Source organism: Bombus vosnesenskii, unplaced genomic scaffold, assembly GCF_011952255.1.
Source record: "Bombus vosnesenskii isolate JDL3184/JDL3185 unplaced genomic scaffold, Bvos_JDL3184-5_v1.1 scf7180000013265, whole genome shotgun sequence".
NCBI lineage: Eukaryota > Metazoa > Arthropoda > Insecta > Hymenoptera > Apidae > Bombus > Bombus vosnesenskii.
In genome coordinates, this window is record NW_022882925.1 from 7,597,645 (window position 1) to 7,621,526 (window position 23,882).

The following is a 23,882-nucleotide window of genomic DNA, read 5'->3' on the forward strand; positions in this document are numbered from 1 at the left end:
CGAACATCTACGTTATTTCTAGCGCTGTTAAATGTGAAGAAAGGGAGTAACGAGAGAAGTTTGTCAGACGAGTAATTAGTTGAAAAGAAATAATTGTTGGAAGTTATAGTACTTTACCTTTTAATAACCGAAATGAGTCCCATTCGCTCGGGAAATTCGATATCGACTAGAAAAATGACGTTCAAGTTCGCTCCATAAGCAACTCCGAAAATGGAAATAAATGATATTTCTTCGTAATTATTGTAACTTTTTCCTAAATACGTATTTTGTTATTAATTGAGATGATGGGTCTTAAACATTTTTCTTATCCATTCCATCTGAAGTTCAGATTGTGTTTGGATTTGGTTGAATCTACACGTATAAATATAATTTATCTTTATTGTTTTTATCCACTCTTATCTTATATCCACTTTTCTATACCATATGTGATTTATTTATTCGTACGCGCTAACGTTCTTTCAATTTTTCTACTAATTTATGAAAAGCTACGATTTAACAGAATATTCTTCAATATCCCAAATTTCGACTTCTTTTTTCGCGTAGAATTACCCCCTTTCCGCTTGTACCACCAGTTATCAACCACCCTGTATATTCGTGTTTTTTAATGAATATTAGTGATAATGGTAATGGCGAATGTTCAAACGTTTTCATGAGACACTGTTTGTTTAATAATACCCAACGCAATGATACCTGGAAACACAGGGAACGTAACGCAGGACTAAAGAGCACGCGCGATCCGGTTAACGAAATCGTTGCCGCTGTAACGTACAGTTGCCGAAAACATCAGAAACGCGAATTACACGATAATAGAATCGAACCACGGTTAATCGAACACAACGAGACTTTCGTTTTAATCGCACCGCTTGCCCGAATCTCCCGCAGTCATCGATGTTGCTTGCTTCTCGCTATGCGCTAATTCGGTATGAAAGCGTGGAAAACCGATGCCTCTACCCGATATGGAAGGCAATAATTTCACTGGGAAACAATCGAACGCATAAATCCAAATCATGACGCGCATATCGCTCATTCATTGGCATCGTGACATAACTCAAACTTTCTACAAAATTCGCAGCTTTTGCCAAGTGAATGTCGCATCAAAAGTGTCACGACTCGAAATAGTTTTATATTTGTTGAGGTTATTCGATGTGTAAACAGAGAAAACACGCGGATAAATTGTAAGACAGAAAATATATTTAAATAGAAGTGTAATTATAAGTAAGAATACAATTTGAGCTGGTCCAGATCCGCACGCTAGCTGTGTTACCCAATAACTGAAAACCCCGAAGCCAACGTCGCCTGTCTACTGTTTATGGTCTGTCTTCGTCGCAATCTTTTGTCTACGCGCTGTCGATGGCTTCAGTGCTTGAGAAAACTAAAAAGACCAGATGTAGAGTTTTCTTATAAGTGGTGACCACTTCAGCAATATTACTCATGTAATTAACTGCGTATATAAAAAGGTGTAATAGCTTACTTCATAAAGCCGTTTTGCAGAATCAGTGGGTACAGCGATGGTCAGTAAATAGAGCAAAATCGCCAGTTCGATAGACACAGCATTGCCGTATATTTTTTTACAACGTACAGGATGTTTCGTTTCTGTTTCTTGAAACATTTTACGAAGATTAGTCTTGCGATGGGGCGGAGCCGAATCGAGAAGTGGAAAATAGCACGCTAGGGATGCGTTGGCAGTGCATCAAGAAGATAAGGAAGGTTACTCAGAGACAGCTTGGCTTGCAGAGAAAAAGAGTAGAATGGACCATTGCTTTGCTAACGGTGTGCATAAAACCGTCGTGGCCGATACGTACATTGGTTGTACGCTGGAGTCGATGTATCGAACCACCTTCCGGGATATAATCGTGATATACAGCCAATATTATGGGACCTATAGATACTGCAACAATGCTTTCAGACGCAGCGGGGTAGATGACAGAAGGGGCCGGACGTAGAACGCCGGTACCACCGGAGATGTAGAGAAAAGTAGGATTAAGCCCGGGTTCACGATGTATTGGAATCCTGTTGTTCGTGGTCGTCTGTGGCGCTCGTCTTCCACCATGCTGCGCGGCGAAATTAGAAAATTTTTGGGGAACACGCGTGGAAGAATAACGACCGGTACCGTGTACGCTTCGATAACGGTTTATAAATGTTCTCTTCGGTATTTCCACGTTGCAACGATTTACCACGGCTAGTGAAACCTGACCGGCGTTGGTTGATGATCATCGCGGAATTTCATTTTCTTTCACCTTCTATCTGAGATATCGCCGACGTTATTCAGCGAACAATGCACAGCAGATAGACTTTTTAGCGATATTGGTTTTGGTAATTATACAGTTTAGTGACATTTTCCAATATTTACTATTCAATTTTATTCAGTTTTTAAAAAATTCATGTTACTACCAAAGGAAGAAATCTCAATAGAGATACCTAATGAAAGAAACGTACCTTTTTATTTTATTAAGAAAGGAATGCGTGATAATAATTAACGATGAAATTTCAAATGCTCACTTGATATTGTTCGCGATTATTCGTCGACTTAGGAAAAGAAGTATACAGATATGTTTCCTAGTACTATCGAAGTCAATATACGAATACAAATTATTTATTAACCGATAGGTTATGTATATTTTTTCTGTATGCTATTTGCTGGTATCCACCGATCGAAGATGGATATTTATTTTACATAGTTTGGCTTTGTACGCCATCGACAAACACAGAGGGTTTGAAGAGAAATACGAGTTTACACGACAATGGTTTTGATGTTTACAGGACAGTTCCCTTTCTTTTTTTTTTTTTTTTTTGTTGTTTCTTGATAAAAATTGTATCCTACCTTAAATCGAATATATTTACTCTGCGTTGTACAAATTTGTAGCAGATGTTTGCTAAGCTATTGCATTTTAGGTTTTCGTGTTTATTAACAGTACGGTTACGACCGTACAAACACCTGAACGTTGTACTAACGCAACAAGATGCCATAGATTATAAACGATCGTTTGATAAAAACTATTCAATATGCATTTGAAAAGTTTCTTCCAGGTAAAACGCAAAACTCGATGGAGTATACATATATAGGGTGTTTTAGCTGTGCTTATAGAAGCTGATACTTTGGATTAAATAAAAGTTTTACATATTCGATTATAAAACATTGCGATATACGCATAGTATAATAAACTATTAACTAATAATATTAGTGAATTTACAGATCTTGTAGCAACCCTTTAAGGGTCAACGTAGATATTTAATTTCCTGTTTATTAATCAATTAATGTTATCGTATTCTGTCTTTTTTACCATTGTAGTAAAAGAGGGAGAGTCAAAGAAAACTAAACCACCTGCACAATATGCAAATTTATTTTACGCTAGGATACCCTAATATTGAACTGTATATTTTACAAAACATATGTCCTGTTTGAATACATTTTTGTCATCATTCCTTTCACTTAAATTTAATGATTTTATGAAATTTAAACAAAACCATCGCTTACTTCTCAATACGTTCAGAAAAATGAACATTTAACAAGAATTAAAAGAGGAAAAGTGTGCAGACACAAACAATGGTCATTAAATATAAAAGCGACACGAACGAGAGTTCTCTAATTGGTTTAGCCAGTATTTCGCAAACGACCTAGACTTTAAAAAATCATAAAAAACAAATGATATCTCTTTCACTAGAATCAAACGAACATCCTCTTCGATCAATCAATCAGCGCACCGGCGTGTCCATTACATTCAGAGGAAGGCTAGAAAGCAGATCCTAAAAAACCATTAGAAAAGGAAGCCATTATTACCGTCACGTGTCATTACATCGATATTCTCTGATTCCCGCTTCTTGTTCGTTCTTGACGAAGCTCGGTTGTCAATATGCAAGAGAATAGAAGCCAGAGTAAAACTCGATAACGTAATGCGTCGGCGAGGGTTGCCACCCTCGCGGGGGAAAGGGGTGGCATCACGATATTCATCGACGTGCCCCATCGCTGGATATAATCGAACAATGAGCCGGCTGTAATTAATCGATCACGCGAGAAATATCTGACAGAAGTTGGGTGTACTTCGGGGCTCGGTGTGAACGCATTCCGACGCATTGATCAACGCGACGTGGGATCATTATTCGACATATGGACTACAGTGGCTTGTTCGGTGATTCAATTATAGTCGCTCGTTCGCCGGCCCGTTGCACGTTCCATCGTGTTTGGCATACTTGTACGATCTGCGTTTGACGCCGGTTGATTCATCCCGTGGCCGTGTTAACAGCGTAACGCATTTTACGCCGGTTAATGTCGCCGCGAAAATCACCGGCGGAACATTGAAATCGTCGCGTAATGTCCCCGGGAACGGTACAATGGCATGTTGGATTTTCAATCAGACGAACGGGCGCGCGCGCCACCGAGCTTCTGGTTACGAGCGTGCTTCGCGAGCACTCGTCGTAAAAAATCTGTTCTGCCATCGCGCGACTCTCGATGACGTTTCGAGTGATGCTCCTCTATAGCAACCGACGAACGAATTTGTGAACTGTATTGTGCCCGCGGCCAATGCCAGTAATGGCAAGATTAATTCGTCCCCATGATCGATGGACTCCTGGCCGCTCTAATTTAGTGGTCCGCTTGATTTATACTTACAATCACGTGTAATTTAGCGGATCAGATGGGTTTAGAAGAATTCTACAGGTTGTTTTGGGACACTCATTTTCGACGAACAATGTATCGTTCTGTTCGAGATTTTATATTACGGTGGAATCTTCCTATGGCATACATTGTTGCTAAAAATTGTTCAGTGTATGGATATAGAAATATAATAGCATACAGCATATAGCATGTACTTGAAGTGTAATACTTATTACTTCAAGTAATCGTGTTTTAAAAGTTTCGCGCCCGGTTAAAACAAGTCGATCGACCTGATACATTATGATCCACCGCTTAAGACGTTGAATTGTAAATGCGATAACAGTTCCTTCTTGCTCTTTTCCTTGAAGTACAAGGAAGGACAGGGAGACCATTATAACCGGTACAGCGTGGCGGAGCGTTTTGTTGCGACGAGAAGAGACGAGGCCTTGGCCGCGTAACGAGGTTAGTCGGAAGAATGAAAAGAAGAAACGACTCGAATGAATATTGTGCCGAGAGATTATAATAACTTGAGAGGTGCACCGTCAAGAGTGAAAAGAAGTTTCGAGATTTGTATTCTCGTCTATGGCGAAGATGCTCTTCTCTATAAATTTTTCTCTTTTGCATTTTCCTTAGCGCACTTCCAAAGGAGTGTATTCAGCTTGTCTTATCGTTGCTCTTTCGAGCGACTCTTAAAAAAGACGGTCGTCAAGTGCAAGATACGAATAATGAGAAGAATACGACAGTCTCGAATCTTACTTGATTTCACGAAAGTATTCGCACACTTATCCACATCTTTTACAAACATACTACGCGTGTCATTCGAAACAATTTGAAATTTCGCTACTACTGTAATGACATCCAACTATCAAAATTATATTGGAAGAATTTTAAACGACTTATCTACCATTGTTATCTCGAACATTTAAAGTAATTATTTGTAATCTTTTTTTCTATATCTATTAAGCGTACTTGCTTTTTGTTACAACGTAAACAGTGTCGTCGCTTTCTAACCCAGTTTCAAAGTTTCACGAGTAGTGCAGTAATCGTTTTAATCGAAGAAGTTTCCTACGATTACTGATTCTATTCTAAGGGAGCGAACAATTTATTACCTAGAAAAATAACCTCAACGTTCTAAAACACCAAACTTCAAATGGCCATAAATTTCAAACCTTTTCTTTATAAAGAACCTGCCCTTTCTATAGCTTCAGTCTAGTAATTTTCACACCTCCATATATTATAATTTCTTCCCACTAAATTTCTTCTCCTTTTCTTCCTTCTAAACGTTAAAGTGATGTATTCAGCAGCATAAATTCTCCTAAATAAAAGTCAAAGGAGATATAACACAAGTCACATATTTTTATTTCATCTTTGAGAAAACCTATATATGGTATCAAGTTTGAAATTGGATTTTCAAATTAACAAAGTATTTCCTAAGAGGTATAACTCGAAAAGAGCTTCTCTTCGATCTAATCCTATGATTAAAATTTCCCCTCCAATTATCACATTCGAATAAGGAAGAGCGAAGAATATTTTTCTACGAATTAATTGTCCAACATCATTCATACACTCTTATCTTCCAGTGAAGTTCCTTTTTATTAGAATCTACCTTCCGTCTTCATGGTATAACATTTTTTAACGATACGAGATTACCGCTAGATGATACGAAAATTAATATACTTGGACGTAACTAACTGGCATATAAATGTCGTGTCAATATTTCTTGTAGCTAATGTAAATTCGAGCAGAATCGATGAGAAGGTAGAAAAGCCGACAGGTCTCGAGGAATCACCGCCTCGAAAGAGAAATCATGGCAACTTCCAAACTCATTTCGCGGACGCGCTGCGTCACAAACGATGTTATATCCGACTCGAGCCGTTTCGATTCGTGTCGCGTGTTCTAATCAAAAGAGAATGTTTGCCAGTAGCAGAGAGTTACGAATCCCACGGTATGGAAAGCATCGGTGAATTGAGGATGATTTACGATTCGAGAAATCGTGGTAAATCCGCTGGAAACCTTTCGATATCGGGAGTATTTGCTGGACCGAAGGTCGACAGGGGATTTTCGCGAAAGCGTCATCAACCATGTTACTTTGAGAAACGTCTGAATGTCAATTTTCAGTTCCTTCGTTATTGAAATTCTTAGTCAACTTCCTTGGCTCTTTTAGAAATGTCTCAGTCAACTTGCTAGCTATTACTATCGAATGCTATATAACTCTGTTCGTAAGTATTGGAACATTTAAAGAAACTTAAGCAGTAAATTTGAGAAATCGTTGGCAGGTTATTAAAATGTTTAAGAACTATTAGAGGATAAAAATCTGTGTCGACTGGTGTATAGAAAAATATATGATTGTAAAATTTAAAAGAATGAAGAATATTGAAATTTTCTTTTTTATGATTTGCCTCAATCGCGAAACACGCTTAGTACACTGTACAATAGCATGCTGCAGATTATACTTTAACTATTGTTGTAATCTAAACCACTCAAATAAATAACATTCAAAAATATCTTAAATTCGCAGAGAAAAAATTTGGCAAAGATTTTAGAATCATTCGGGATTCGAAGCAGAAATGAATAAAAAAGGTTTACATCTAATAAATTTAATGAAAAAAAAAAAAAATAAAAGAACAAGCGTATATATTCGTGTATCGAAGTTCGTTCGTGCTCGCTGTTCGAAAAGTTAATAAAAATGCTGGCTTTACCGATTGCGTGGTTGGCATGCTCAACCACATTGCGGTAGGTCATGGAATCGTGCAATATTTATTGGGCTTTTGCCGGCAGAGACTCGATTTTCGCAGTTGGTTACACGTTCTCTATGGTCTAAGTAGCATTCTCGTGTTGTCTTATCGAATACGCTGATTGCAACTAACCCAGTATTTCATAAAACAGAAAACCATCGAAGTTTTTCTTTGCTTTAATCTGCCCCCTTTCTTCTTTTTATTCATGACAAATCGAATTACGTTTATCTCGTGTAGACTTTCACCGATTGTCGAATAGGCATCGTAATTGGAACACGCGTTCGTTGATGTGAGCTTCATCACGTTCGTTGATGCGAGCTTCATCACGTTTTGCAACTACAAAGCAAATTCTATCCGATTACACTTTGTTTCGTTTATACGATAGCTAGTATTCAAACATTTTTCCCAATTTTTTCGTGAAATTTAACGTAGCTACAATTTCGATAGGCGTGACGTTCGAGCGTTGTTCAGAAAATAGTGCAGTTTCCATCGGCAGAAGTTTCGGATCGGATAGCGTCGATGAATGAGAATGAATAGGACTTAGAGTTGCGGAAGAAGGTATTCAGAATGTATAATTAGTTGTCTGGAAGCTTCAGTGTGATATACCCATAGAACTTCGTATTTTATGCGTACATATTTGCAATCACTAAACTTGTAGTCGCGTTTTATTCTCACAAATATTTAATCTTGTTAGTTTAATGCTATAATAAATTGCTACGTTCTTTGAAACATTCTAGATTTAATCGCATTTTTTATATCGTTAACAAGTTTCTTACGTTTGAAGAAAGTATAAAAGAATCGTCGTTGATATGCACGAGTTCCGGTCTTAAGTGTATGTTAACGTTTTTCTTGAAACCTTGTTACAAACCTTGTAACTTGTTAAAAGGAGTAAAATCGTGACATAGAAAAGACCGTAACAGGATTAATTACGTGTCCTGGGATTTTCCTTTCAGCAGTTCAAATCAAGTACCATAAAATAGGGCATACGGTCAAATACTTTGGTCAATTTACAACAACCGTATACTGACTCACAACAGTATTTGAATACTCATGAATAAACCGCGGATTTTTATGCGAATTCATATTTCTATAAGTACAAACCAAAGAAATACAACTTGAAAAATTTATTGCAGCCACTAGATATTATAACAAGTATTTTTAACAAACATTATAACTTTCCATCTTTTATATATTCCTGCATAGGTATTGCGCGAATTCCGTGTTTATCTGCATTTTTTAAATTTTCACAGATGCGCAAAAATCCGCAGTCTATTCGTGAAATATAACACTCTGTACGTTTTCGCAGCTTTAAATTTCTCATGAACGCAACGTTCGTAGTCTATAGTTACAAAGCATTACTACATTTTTTTTGTAACGAATTATCTATCTCCGAGATTCTAGTAATTTAATTTTCGATCTCGCTAAAGATATCACGTTCCTTCATCTTCTGACCCAGTTTCTACATTAGGGGTAATGGTTTTCCTCCCTTCGTGCTCTGCTTATGCTAGTTTATGGATCCTGCGAGAAAACACCGAAGGAAAAAATAATGTCAGAGTCTTTGTGTTTCATATATCAGGAGAATACACACGCGTTTACGATAAGATATTGAAGGCATATTGGGACTGAATGATACAAAGGAAATATTTATTTATGTCTCGCGTAGGATGATGTGTAACTGAATCTCTGGTTACTCCATCAGAGAACCACAATCATTTGTGTGTACCTTGCTAATGAAGTTTTTTGGAAACACTATTATTTCTACATAGTAACAGAGTTTTCATTTGTCATTCAATTATCACAAAATATGTCGTCTGTTTATCATTTTTTAAAAGTTATTGTTTTCTTTTTTACAGGTATTACAGGTATGGTCAACAAATCTGGAACTATTGAAATCTCGAGCATGCCAAATTATCGGAATTCTACTCTATAAATTATTTGTTCCTATAATTCATACTGTTAGTAAGTATTAACTTCATTTTGTAATTACAACGTCCATTTCTGCTTGCCCTAAATATATTAACTCTAACTATCCTATGAGTCACGTGTGATAGTTCATATACAACTATATCTTCATTTGCTAATGATAAATATATCTTAACGTTGAAATTAATGTTGGCAACATTAATATGATATAATCATTAGTAATTATAATTACATTTAATTATAAATATTTTTAATATCTGCAAAAACCAAGAATCTGAAATTTCGACGAGAATTTTAGCATTAAAATTGTGAAAAAATTCAATTTAAAACGCTATTAGCTGCTTCCTAAAATATGATAGCTTCTGAATACATAGTACATATTTTTCTTGTTACTAATATCATTTCTAATTTTGTAATTATCTCCAAGGTAGAGTATCTCTGCTGGTAGTGGTTTTATCAAAAAGTAGTCAGATATGCGTATTTCAAGTCTGTTGAGATTTAATAAAAATTTTAATTTCACTCGGCAAATAAGCTATGCGGAGAATAAGAAGGTCCAGATTACGAACGGTTGTGTTTCTCTCTCGGTTCATTTCTTTTTCTTGTTATTTACTTGTTCTAAAGAAGGATGATGAGTGTGGTTTTCCCTGATGCTGCGAAACGAGCCCACAAAAATGAGAAAAACGTGGTCTTGTTGTTCCAAAACCAGATTGCACACTTTGGGCTCATTCGCTTTCTCAAAATTGAGTTACATCATTTTTTTCCTCTCTATCTCCAAAAGTACTCATTACGCAATGTCTGGTTGTTTCTGGTTGTTTTCGTACGATCTCATTTTCTGCCTCCTTTTGGATCGAGTAAATAAAAATATATTTCGACAGAATAAACAAGTATTTTCATGAATGATGATTAAATCCTATAACCAGTGAATTACTTCCTTTTCAGAAATTTCTCTTTGACTTTATCGTTGATTTCGCCACGTACCTAACTCATATGTACATATTAGGCACCATTTGCGTTGACGTATTTTCTATACTAATTAATATATACTAAACTTCTACACATACTGTAATATACAAATTAACTATTAATTAATTAAAACTATTAGATCGTCCAATTAGTTTGTGCCGTTTGTTATTTAACTCTACTATTTAAATCAATATTTGAAATATACCTTCGGATGCTACGAAGAAATGTGATCAACCCGCGTCCTACATTTTCTTATCCTCTTAGCAAAAACATTATGTCGTCATTATAAAATTCCTTCGGTTTATTAGACCGCAGATTTCTCGGAAATTTAAAATGTGTAAAATATCCGAAGTACTATTTTTAATAAAATTTAATATCAAATTTAGAATCCATCTATTTAAGTTAGTCTCATAAAAATACGAATTTGTTTAAATATTTGCAAATCTATTCATGATTTTAGATTTGTTTTACTTCTCGTGAATATCTTAACGCTTCTAAGCGGCAGTGTGCCTGGCAAGTTTACAAACGCGATTTTCTCAGAAACGAGGATACGTATGAGAAAATGTTACCGCATACTTTTCTCCCATACAGTCACCGCGTGCTTAATTATTTTTCTACCGTGTCGCGTATCTCTAGTTACTTGGATAACGCGGACGTCCGTTTGTTAGCTATAAATTGAGCTGAAAAATCAGTGAACTTTCTTGTTTGATCCCAACGAAATATGGCAATATTTTAAACAAAAATTCACATGTACGTGAACGTATACGGGCACAATGCAGCTTTGTCTCATTTAGCCGATGGTCATCGATAAAGGATCGTCCCGTACTTTAGAAATCAAATAGCGGACCAATTCCACTTGCTTGCAGCCTTAGCGAAGGTTTATGGACGGAATACGTAACGCTTTGAATCTTACTGTAACTTTAAAGATGCTTGACTAGCAACAAGAGCACCGCGAAATATGGATAAAACGAGAATAAAGGAGTGCTTCTTCCTACTCTATCTCGCCGGATCTTCTTTCCTTCGAGATTTTTTAATGAAATCTTGTCGGCCGAGCGCCGTTATATGGGTCGTTTTGGAAGTTCGCGGAAGAAACTTGAAAAGATCACGGAACAAGCGGAATTTCGCAGTCAAGAAAAATTCCAAATTGTTACTTTACAGACAGAGGTGCTGTTTGAGTCGCTTCGAATCGTTTCATACACGCACAATAAAGTTCGCAACCAAAAAAAAAGAATAATAATAATGTATAAACAAATTTTATTTTGTATGTTTTCTATTATTTTATTCTATATATATTCTATGTATATTATCGGCTTACTTCTTCATGTAGCACCAACGCATATCTTGTTATAACACGTATACGCGTATACAGGGTGTCGTGCGTAATTGTAGAACGTGGAATATCCAGGAAACACTAAGAAATATTCATGAAATTTCACGAGCCTCGAGAAAGGCGCACTTCCCTTATTTTTCCCGTCTCGCGGAACTTAATTGGTTTTCCTTTATTACCGCTCTTCGTGTCATCCGCAATTGAGCACGGTGAATGCGACTTGGTAAATTGGACAAATTTCTTGATACTTTTGACTTTGTACTTTAACTTGAGTTAATTCCATCACGATCTGCTGGTTTTCAGTCATGTTTTCCGATTTACATCCTTTGAACGAAATTGTTGAGTTTATTGCAACTTGTCGGCTAATTTGTAATTGGTTTGAATTCATCTTGATGCAAGGTACGCTATTTTTAATTCAGTTTGCGAAATATTTCGTGCGCTGGATTTTCTTTGTAATTCGCCCCTTTTCGACAATCTTATTTCTGTTCATAAGCTTCTTAAAAGATAGAACTGTACGTACTTACAATCAAATGATATCCCGAATTTAAACCCCGCTCCCTAGTTTCTCATTTACAGACGCGATCTATTTAGTTTGATAAAGAATAATCAAAGAACAAAAAATTTCACAAAACAGCTTTATTGAGAAAATCCAATTTTCATGTTCCAGTTCTTCAATAAAAAAATCTTATCCACTTTGATCTCGAAAATTATCTTCATTATCGAAAGATCGGAAAGTGTACGGAAACAGTTTATTTCCGCGAATTGTCAGATGCAAATACTTCGCCTTAATTAGCGTCATTTTTGCTCTATACGTCGTCTTTCTCCGAACGTGTGACTGTTATCGTTCTCTTTGTATCATTTTCAGCATTTTTTAGCTGAAAACGCTGCGAATTCAACGCAGCATAGTCGCATAGAACGAAAAGGGGTGAACGAGGGAAAGTTAATTTGTCGCAACGTATCGCATTTGCGTTGTGACGCGATTTTGTTCGTCGTGGAGGATGCGACGTCGTTGCAACCCGGCAGCAAAACTGACGAGAGATTTAATTTCACGGATCAAAAATTCAAACAATTCGGTCGGAGCCGAAGCCTGGGCGAATTTCACGCGGCGCTGCCGCCGCGTGTTTTCTCGGCACACGAAAATCCTTCGCGTTGCAGCCTTCCTTTTCTATCGCGGTTACAGCCAGCTGCGGAGAAATCGTATGATTCAGTTTAAGCGCTTGGCGCGTTGTGTATCGACGATAAAGTTTCTCCGTGAACAGGTACACGTACGACGAGACGTTCGTTCTTCTCTTACTCGCTTAAAAATATAACTTTTTCGTGTGTAACTTTTTCCAGCCTACGCTGTAGATTCATTTTTAGTAACAACATCTTAAAGATAAATTATTTTAAAAGAAAGAATAGGCGAAGAAAGACTGTAACAGCTTGATTCTAAGAGTTTTGGAATTCTGGAATGGTAATCGTTATAAGTTGGAAACAGTTCCATTTGATTGAAGACGGAATTAGAAAAAATGGACGTGCTAACTGTAAGTGTTATAACTAGACTGTGAACTTTTACAGGGATGCATATCTTTCATATTACGTGTGTTTTGCATAGTTTACACGAACGACATAGTTACATATCTTTCTTTGATTCACATTTATTATGATCCATGATACTTTCATAAAATAACTGCCGTATAATTAGTTCATTAATTTATATCAAATACAACTGCTCGGAATAAATTGAATTCATAATTCTTTAAGAAACGTAAGAAAGAATGCAATAAAAATAAATTTTATTAACAAATATTCGAAAACAAATATTGGTTACGATACAATATTGGAAGTTTCCAAAATTTTGGGGTCTCGGCATGATACTGAAGCAAATTCAAATATGTATATTTCTGCAAATACGTGTATTTCTTTTTTTATAATCTATAAACTAATTTTTTTAGATAAGTGATACCAATTTGTGGTAGAAAAGTTTCAAAAAACTATCGTTATTTATTGTAACGCAAATTATGATACTAAATATGGGTCCAAAGGAACATGATTCACATTGCGTAAATATAAATATAATATGTATTTTTTATTACATTAATTGACATATATCTTCCATGATATGGCATATTTCCTACGCATAAGTTGAATATTTGAATACATTCTGCTGCATAAAAGTTCGCAGTCTGTTATAACTTTGACTGGATTTTAATATATTAATATACGTATAATACAAATGTTAAATAAAAGAACAATAATGGTATTTTATAAATGGTAATTTGGTTACGTTATCATTCTCGTTCTGTTAAACTCTCCATTGAATTCACACTCAAAAGCTCTTGCTCTCGATTCTCCCAGAAACTCTGTGCCTCTCAACTTTGAATTCGGAACTCAACCGCCAACTTTTATCTAGTCGTGTACACATTTTCCGCAAGCATTTATTGCAGCACGCACACATTTCACTTTTCTCTGTTTTCCCTGTCTCTTTCACTCATCCACTTAAATTCTTGTGTAGGGACATATCTACATCCTTGAAACGTGATCTTAAAGCCTGTTTAAAAAATATTCTTTTCTCAGCGTATATCAATATGTTGTATCACCTTCGCAATTATAAGCAAACTCGCGTCAACTGATTCCAATAACTTCATTTTCTATACATATGGTACAGAGAGGAAAGTTCCAGTGAATCGTGCAAACAATAAAACCACTTAAAAACAACTTGGTATTCGTTCCAACTCGGTCGTCCATTTCATCCATGGTCGTCATGCATGTCATTATTCACTTATACGAACAGTTCTCTCTTATCGTTGGCAATAGGGTAATAGCGATCGCCGATAAAACAATTTCCTCTGAAAACTCTAGAACTTGATGATATACACAGGAGTTAAAGCGTCTTCCATCGAACGGAAACGCGAAACGCGATAGTACAAGACATCGATACTCTCGTTTTTCCCTATCGCTAAAGTAGAATGCATCACAACGATGTCATTTAACCTTGTCGTTTTCTACTTTAGAAACATCTATATGAATTAGTTCCGAAATAAAAAAACTCTGTCGCATTAGTATTGCATGTAAGCAGTAACGTATCGTGATATGGTCAATTTCTATAAGAAGGTTGAATAAGAATCAGATGCGAAAAGGAATCGTGTGAAGAGGATCGATTGTTACTTGACGATTAATACGAGGATTAATTTGCCTGTACGTAGGTAACCACGATCGATGAAACTTCCATGGGGAAACTTTGAAACCGGCGCGGATCTTTCATCGTTTGACGGATCTCCGACGCCTCGAATAGCGGTCGGATAGACATTCGCGTGACAATGCCGAGTATCTCGTGCACCAAAGATAATTACATCCCTCTCTGGCATATTATTGTCCCAGTGGACCATTGTTACCTGGCTGCTGGCGATACAATGGTTTCCTCATGGTATCTGCTGGCCTATTGTCCCGTAATTTATATTGTGATTTTATGAGTTTTCGACGGAGCGTAACGCCGCCGTTTGTACCGGCGCTTACGGAATCGCGCTGTAAACAGCAGGCTGTCCCGATAAGAGCGTCACCGAGTCGTAAATCATAGAGGCAGGCTGATGTTCGCTGGTTGATGCTGTTGAATCTTTATCGCGAACGATTTCGTTCTCTCGTTTATGACTGCGAAGAAAATTGAACAGTTTTGAAAAAGGCAAATCCTGCTGTTTCCGATTCTACATCGCATACTGTACATACATGACATGTTAACGCACTGACTGCCATGCGAATTTTATATATTTTGCCTCGCGAGCTGCAATAGACGGAGATATACTACACCATACTATTCAATTTTTACAAACATTACATTATATTTGCGCACTTTTTCTGTGATACTTATTATTTGTATAGAAAAGGACAGGTAATATTTATTTTAATTTCTCAAAAACGTTTTTATATTTTGTCTTTTTTTTTTATAAGATGTGAAATAACGTGATAGCACGTATAGTAGAATATTACAATACTGACAAGAGTACTGTGTTTACTGTATTACTTCTTTTTCTTTATGCACTGCGCAATATTTTATTGGACGTAATAATTTCTTTTTTGTCACGAAAGATAGTTGTACAGGGCAGTAGGAAGTTTCTACAAGACCTCCTCTCTTGATGGAGAAAATTTTTTCTTGAATGAAATGTTTCTTTAGAAAACCAGCAATATCTCTTCATATTTTCAGGATTGTGTTTTTCTTTTCCATGGAAATATTTCCATATTATGGAAGGATAAGATATCGTAATATCAATGAAATATAGGAACATGTACAGTGTATATTGGATAGATGGGCAAATATCTAGTGTCGCTTTTTAATGATTTAACTAAGTGTTTACGAAACGCTTAATATCCATGTAAAATGTTCAAAGTAGGTGGAACGTGTTCTTATTTAGGTTCCATTTCATCATTATTTCGGAAAAGCGATGTTACTTGACAAATCAACAAGCAACTGCATAAAATCCTAACTCCAAACATATAATTGCATAATAACGCGATAAAAATGCATTGTCTTGAAAGTTTCCTTCAGTTTACGTATGTCGTGGATTATTATACTTGTTGATTTATTAAAGAGATGAGTGATAAAATTGTAATAGTCAGTGTATATTAAAATCACATTAAGTACAGAGATAGCGTATGCCGGTCGTAATCGTCGCTCGCTCAATGCTATTGTTTAACTCTACGCTATTCTACTCTATGATTCGTTATAATGGTTGTCCTAGGGAGTATGTTCGTCTATTTGTATCGACCGGCGGTATTACAAAAAGTTCAAATGTAACTCCGGTTGACGATTAAAAATAACAGCGATAATGTTTTGTCCGGAGTTTGTTCACTTTGAACCTAGCAAACCAAAACAATGTTAGCACTTCAAGGCACAACAATAGGAGTCTCTCTCGATTCGAATCTTCTCATGTGCCACTGCACGTACTATAAGTTTTCTATACCATCCGAATAAATTGTCTGAAAAATAAAAAAGAAGACATAAAACTAAACTAAAAATAAAGTAAAACTAATAGACTGTAAACTTCATTAATTCCCTTTTGCACAAGCTATGGCACAATTGTAATTAGCAATTAAGCGGTACATGCATCAGCTCAGATTTTCTAAAGCAGACTGGTTAACGATGCGTTCTCTGTTCGAAGCGATACCCCAAAAGGGAATAACAAATCACTTTCCAATTCTTCGAATAGGATTCATCGTGAATTTACGACGCCGCCGGTGTTATCGATACTGCATCGAGCGCTATTTTATTTGCTCATGCAGCGCGACCGCAAGCAAGGAGCACAAGGATCTTTCAGTCGATGGGGTTTACACGTTCGTATGTGTTTCTCTCTCTATTTTCCGACTTGAAACGGCCCGATATATGAACTTGCCCGAAATCGAACGCGTGTGTATTGCAAGCTGTGGCCCAAACATACGTAAGCATATACGTTTATCTACAAACCGATGCTTTATGTTACAAAAACATGCTTTCGTAGTTGCGCCATGCGCTTTGCATTCACCTGTATTTGCATGCATGCGCGAGCTTTGTATACGCTTCGGCCGTGCACGGGTTTATGTACACATCTGTATCTACTCTGGCTACTGTCCTTTACGAACCCATCTTCAACGTGCATTTATGGCGTTCAATATGGCTTGTATCAGCGATGGGACTGAGTTCAATATGTATATTATTATAAATGCAATACATAAATGCAATAAATAAAATTATAACAATAAAAAAATAAAACAAACAAATACAAATAAATAATGTATAATATTATAAATCCGATTCAAATACGATGCCCAATATTCACTTCTCGGAATTTGGATGCTACTCTCAAGATACTGTAGGCGGCTACCTAGCGACATGTAAAAATTTGGGAGAAAATATTCGCCGACAGCTTAAATAGCTTAATTTGGAAATCATCTGCCCGACAAGCGGAAAATCCTGGGTTCGAATCCTCGGCCCAGCAAGGCCCGATCGGCTGAATATGTTTCATCTTACAGTGCAATAGTTTGTTCGCCGTATTCGCCAAGTATTCGATCTTCACAAGCCGGTTTCGAACCTCAGGACGAGTACTTGCAAGTTTCGATAATCTGCTTATAACTACTTTGATACTCGAATGGATCGAACCCCTTACAAGTAACAATTGAATCACAAGGGTCAGGAAGAAGCACACCAACGTCTCTGTTGAATTTCTTCTAACAAATTTAGGAAAATTATGCACGACGAACCTATAAATTCTGTTGCAACGTTTGCATTTGTAATTGTTTAAAAACTAGCTGCCCGCCGGCGATTTCATCCGCACAGTATTTCAGTTCATGTTTATTGCCTTCTGTTTGAACACTCTTTAGGAGTTGAATGTCGACAAACGTGATACGTGTGTTTGTTTATTTTTAATGAGAAGTTTATATGAGGAGTTTCGAATGGCTTTAAAGGGCATAGAGATGCGGTTATTCTATAAAAATGTTTTACCTCCTTGTTACCCTTTTACTGTTCGGTTCCTTATTTCCAAAAATCCTTTTTTATTCCACGCTTACGTCATAAAAGAAGTATACTGTCCAAATTTGACATTTCTAGGTACAGCGGCTTGGGTTTTGCGTTGATGAGTAGATCAATTACTTTTGCATTATATTATCAGGAATAATCTGCTTAACTTTATTACTTGGAATATCTTGTTTGTTTCTGATAATATTAAAAAGTATTTCAGGTACAAGTTGAGTGATTCCGAGAGAGACATAACGTGACATGATTATATTTTCCGTAGGTGAAGGCACAAAAGGCGTATAAGAGTCATTGATGTTGTTCTTAATGGATTCATGTATTTCTTAATTTGATCCAACTGGATATTGTCCACAAAAAAATGTTAACCTATTTAAGCTTAATTAAAATTAATTAAGAGCTATGAGCAGACATTTTAGCAGATATGTCAACTTTAATTTTGCAAAACTTAATATATGAAAAACAAGGAAAGATGCGAAGCAATATTCTATACTTATAAAGTTAAATGGGCTACCCAGTATATATAGATAGATGATAGTCGAGGAAAATGATTTTAAGCGAATGGAGAATTTCTAGCAAGAATTTCATAAAGTTTCACATGTATTCGACCAGTGTTTCATTTTCATTGGGAAACACCTTTTTTATAGTATTTTCCAACGTACTCGTAAAGAGTTTGAATCTGTCGCGTTTAGATTCGAGTCTGCCTGAAAACGTTGCTTCTTTTCTCCGGGGCATTTACGGAGATTTTTCTGAAACATTCGGTCGATGAACGTTCGAACCTACTTCAGCTTATCACTGGTTTGTACGCGCACACTATGTCTCTGTGTGTTGGTGCTCTCGTCTCACAGCTACTTCCTTTACCTATATATCTGATTACATACGCGTTCTCTCTACTGCGGGAATGTTTCGAAAATGTCGCGGTTTACGAAGCGACTCTCTTCTTCCTTTGTCCCCGAATCTCGAATTTTTCCATCAAGTACAGATCGAATGGTCTTTGAGCCATTTGCGGATGAAACGTCGGTTTTTATCAATAAAAAATATATAAATCGTCCCGTGTAGGTTTACACAAATGATATTTTTCTCTCGCAAAAACCGCCGACGAGAAAACATTTAAAAACTGATGGATTTCTAGAAAAAACAAAAATTGAACAGAGAACGTAATACGAGATACAAATAGCCCGTTCATATTTTGTATGGTTATAAATTTGAGGGATTTTTATAGAAAAAATTTGGTGGCTCGCTCGCGTTGGTTCTCGCATTGAAGAAATAATTACAGAATTTTAAACAGACGAATTTGAAGTATTATATTTGTATTTGCTGATCTTCAGTGACGAAATTAGTACGTATTTTTTTGTTTTGTTTTTGGAAAATAATGCCGGTAGTAATAAAATTCCAATAGGAAATGTTCCCAAAGTGATGTGATGAACGTAAAAATCAACGGACACGAGATAATTCGTTAAGTAAAAAAATAACAATGTAAGTTAACACTTTGTTATATTCAACCGATGTTATTGTAGTTTCTTACCGATATAGTATTTTAAAATCATGTCATGTTGATGGTTACTAAATGCTATTATCGAGTTTCGTGTATGGTAGAACGTAATACCACGAATGTTAATAAACAGCAGTAAAACTTTCCAAAGCATACAAGTTATTAGTCAAGATGCAGCTGCGTATGGTTGCTTGATACCCGAGAAGTTTCTTGTTTCAGTTTGTTAGCTTCATAGACGTTGCGTGCAACTGAAAATCGCAAGACTCATGCCTAAGCAATAATTTAATATTTTCAACTAATTATTTAGTTCATTAGACATATGTTATGTACATATTGTTTGTAAATGTTAGATTTGCAACATATACAATGTCCGATTTTTGTATACTTCATATTGTCCTAAAAAAACTGTTTATACGTAAAAAGTAAAAAATTCAAATTGTGTGTGAGAAAGAGAATTCTCAGTTTTAAAGCGATACATAAAATAATTTACAAAGATTGAAATATTTGTTGGGAACCATTTCATCTTTATACTGTGAAACTCGCTTTCATTCTCTTTGTAATATTAATTGTCTTTTTAATGTTTTGATGGCTACATGTTTCGGCGCAGATCTTACGCATCTTTCATTCAGTCTATTATTGTACAATTATAATACACTTTTCGAAAAAATCACATTAAATTCATTATTAAATCTTTATCACATTATCTTAACGTGACTCTGTTTTGTAGACTTATTCATTATATGAATTTATTTATTTATTTCCTTATTGCCCCATGTAGTTGCAGAAATCGGGATTATAATCATTTTTCTGATCATTCACTTTCACTGGTTCATGAGATTTACAAATTGCCGATCTTCTCAGTGCATTTGTAAATCGTTTCACTTCAACAGAACACTATCAAATACAAAAATCATTTGTTCACGCGTAAGTGCTGATTGAATTAAAAGAAAGGGGCTGCAATTACGTAAACGTGATTTGTTAAGTGCGGTACCAAAAGGTGCCTGTTCTGATGCAGATACAATACGTTATGTAGATGAATTAAAATCTCACTTGTCTACCAAGGAGGAACAAGATAAGAAACTTAAAACATTTTTAAATTAAGCAAAATAAGAATATATTTATGCTACTACACAAGAGAAAGAAAAAGGAGAACGTATAATTAAAAAACAGGAAGAAACAATGAAAATGTTTATTATGTTGTTATGTTTTATGTTATGTTTATGTTATGTTTGTTATGTTTTATATGTAATATTAAAATATTATGTTATTTGAAAAACAAGAAACAATGGACGTCTTATTAACGGCATATTAACAAACACTTAACAGAAGGAACTAAAGCAGTTATTATACTGGAAGAAGAATTAGAAAATCGAGAAGAAGCTACGCTGTATTATGAGAACAAAGTATAAAATATGCAAGAGCAAATAGACAGATTGGAAAATGAAAAATTGTTGTTATTAGATAAATTCGAATTATTTAAAAGGACAACTGATACTACAAAGAAACAAGATTCTATTAAGATATCATCTGTGGTGACTCCGACGTCGATTGAATTGATATCTACTATCCTGCTGGTGATGTTGAAGAGGTATAACGCAGAAAATGAAGCATGCCATTTCCGCACGAGACTGTTCATTCCGACTGCTGAGAGGTTAAACGATTCTCACTCCACGACTGCTTGGAGAAGATGTTCGCCACTCAAAAGCTCGCACGAAACTGACTTTCTTAGATTCGATCCAGCAAGGCCCAAAACGAAAGTGCCGAAAAAATATGCATGTTGATCGATTTTCGCCGAACGCAAGCAAGTGGCCAATCAGCAGGTGCGCTCGAAACGCGGAGACCCTTGATGGGAAGAGATCTTGAAGAGAATACTTTGAATTTAATTAGACAAGGGTCACGGAAATTCTTTCGGATGGTCCTCGACCGATCGGATCGTTGAAATTACCCATATTACCCTTCGGAAGTCACCGCGTTAATGACACACCCAGCCATTGAGACCACAACGGACATGGAAAATTAAATTACAGTTAGAATCGCTGAAGGGAATGCTTTTAAGCGCTCAAATCTTGACTCAAACGTAGCTTATTGACTGCGAATGCGTGCGTCATAAAATTATCGATAAAATTATCAACCGAAAACGTTCGCGTCTTCGTCCCTCCGGACGAAATACTTTGTTACTTTTAGATTTTTAACTATCACGATGTCTATTAGACGACACAGTCTTGGTTCTTTGGGTTTCGATCGCTCTTCTTTTTAATAACTTATTTAACGTGCACTGAAGATCAGAAAATACACTAATACACTACAGATTATAAAATACGCAAAGACTAAAAAATACACAAATGGATCGAAGTGTCGTCTGAGATCTGAGTTAATTGACCAATCGAAATATCGAATGAAAGTAGTGCGGGAAAGAATCGTAGTGCGACGCCTAGACGCATTAACACCTGGATCTGGAACGCACGAAGGGTGCAGAGTTGTGCAAGGGGTGACGGCGAAACGTGTCTGGGCGCAAGCAGATCCTCACGAGGGATAACTGCAGAGAAAAGGGTGGAGAGTAGAGGCCGCGCACGCCTCGTCAGCGTCTCCAACCTTTCGGCCTTTCATTAACTCAAACAGCCCGGCTCTTTCGTCCGTAGAGCGGCTAAATGTAACCGTAGTCTCGGGCCGGATTGCATTCTGGAAGGTTGCCGGCTACGGCATCCGGTGAAACTAGCCGTTTCTTTCCGCTTGGCTTTCTCCTTTTGTCCGGCTGAAAATTAACGAGTAGTCAGGCAATCACGAGTTCACACCGCCGATTGCTTTGCGCAGTTGGTCACTGCCTGACAACGATAGAAAATAGGTTCACCGGTTAGCAGCAGTCCGAATGGCGGAAACAAAAAGTAAATAAAAGATAAAGCAATATATTCAGCGATTTTATAAGAGCGGATGTTGGATATGTTTCTTCTGTAAAAGATGGTTCAGGCACGCTCATTGATTTAGTCTAGGGTCGAATACTCACACGCTATTAAATGGTTTAGGGCATAGAAAGTGTTTGAAATGAGACGTATAAATTGGTCTTTCTTACTCAAAATATCCTCGATATTTTATCCAAATAACCAGCTAGCTTTCTCCTAACAAGTTTTGTTCCTTTGAAAGTACATCGAATCGAGTAGCGATTGAGAATTATAAGGCGTCAAGTTCAGCCACACGTAAAAACTGTATTTTACCGGAAGAAGACGAAAGAGAGAAGAAAGCGGAGGTTAAGAGCATATTTACTGTATTGGTATTGGTATCGTAAGTTTGATATTTGAAGTACCAAGTGGGGAATAAGTGCGATAATAATTCGCGTCTGCAAACTTTGCCCTTGCTCACTGCGTATACTATTTTTATTGATATCAAACTGAGATACAAGATCAAAAGTACTCTCTCAGTAAATATCGGATATTTGTAACTATTCGCGATTTTAGTTTAGAGAAAAGTTATTGAAAATTGCAGAAATTAAGAAGCCTTTTTCTATCAAGGTTTATATAATCTATGAATATAGATAGATGACGGAAATATTTCGAAAAATTACATAGATACAATAAATGATATTTTGTTTCATTGACTAAAAGAACTTCTATAATATTTGAACGATTATTTCGATAACGTTCGATGCTGTTTTCCAATAGAATGCACAGTAACGATGGTAAAAAATTATCTAACGCAAAGGAACTGTGTAAAGAGGAGTTATCGTGGCGAGAGAAGGGGAGGGGATGAAAACGCAAGGAGAAAAAGAATTTTATCCCTCTCGGCGAGCTTCTCTCGTCTAACCCCATTCACAGCTCCGTACGATGCGATTTTGGGGTCCTGTATCGTGGAAACTTTTTTCCCGCAAACAAGAATAAGTACTTCCACTCATTTCACGTGCCAGTCGTTGTTCCTTTAGATGATAGTCGACTCAAAATACGAGATCGGCTCTACAAGATTACTTCCAACGAAAACGTTTGCACGTTCTATATTATTCGTCATCCTCGTTACTAATTTCTGCCTATAATGACAATTCGTTTGTTGAATTAAACGAATATCGTATCTAGTGTAGATCGATAATGAAACCGACTGATATTGTTATTTTACTCGACTACGCGTGTGCAATTTCGAAATCTGATATTTTATCGAGATTCGTATTTGTATTGAAGATTATTTGTAAATGATCGTTGCATAACGAGACACTTATCACCGAATTTATGAGTTTGTTACACACACGTAACCTAATTAAAGTTCCTGCGGTCGTGTCGTAGCATGAAAATACGCTCATAACGTGCTGAGTCACGTAGTCAATACTTGCATCTGGATTCAGTGTTTGGTGCATCGTGGCAAATGGCTTCACGTCCTCCTTTTCCAGCCTATATCAC

At 36.4% G+C, this 23,882-nt stretch overlaps 1 protein-coding gene across 1 annotated transcript in view; it reads left to right on the forward strand.

The window, feature by feature from the left end:
- The window catches only part of LOC117243296 (zwei Ig domain protein zig-8-like), a 442,015-nt gene that overhangs the window by 34,771 nt on the left and 383,362 nt on the right, over window positions 1-23,882 (forward strand). The window contains exon 2 of the mRNA XM_033510659.1: window positions 9,180-9,188. Coding sequence (XP_033366550.1) covers window positions 9,180-9,188 — 9 coding nt within the window. The remainder of the gene's footprint in view (window positions 1-9,179; window positions 9,189-23,882) is intronic.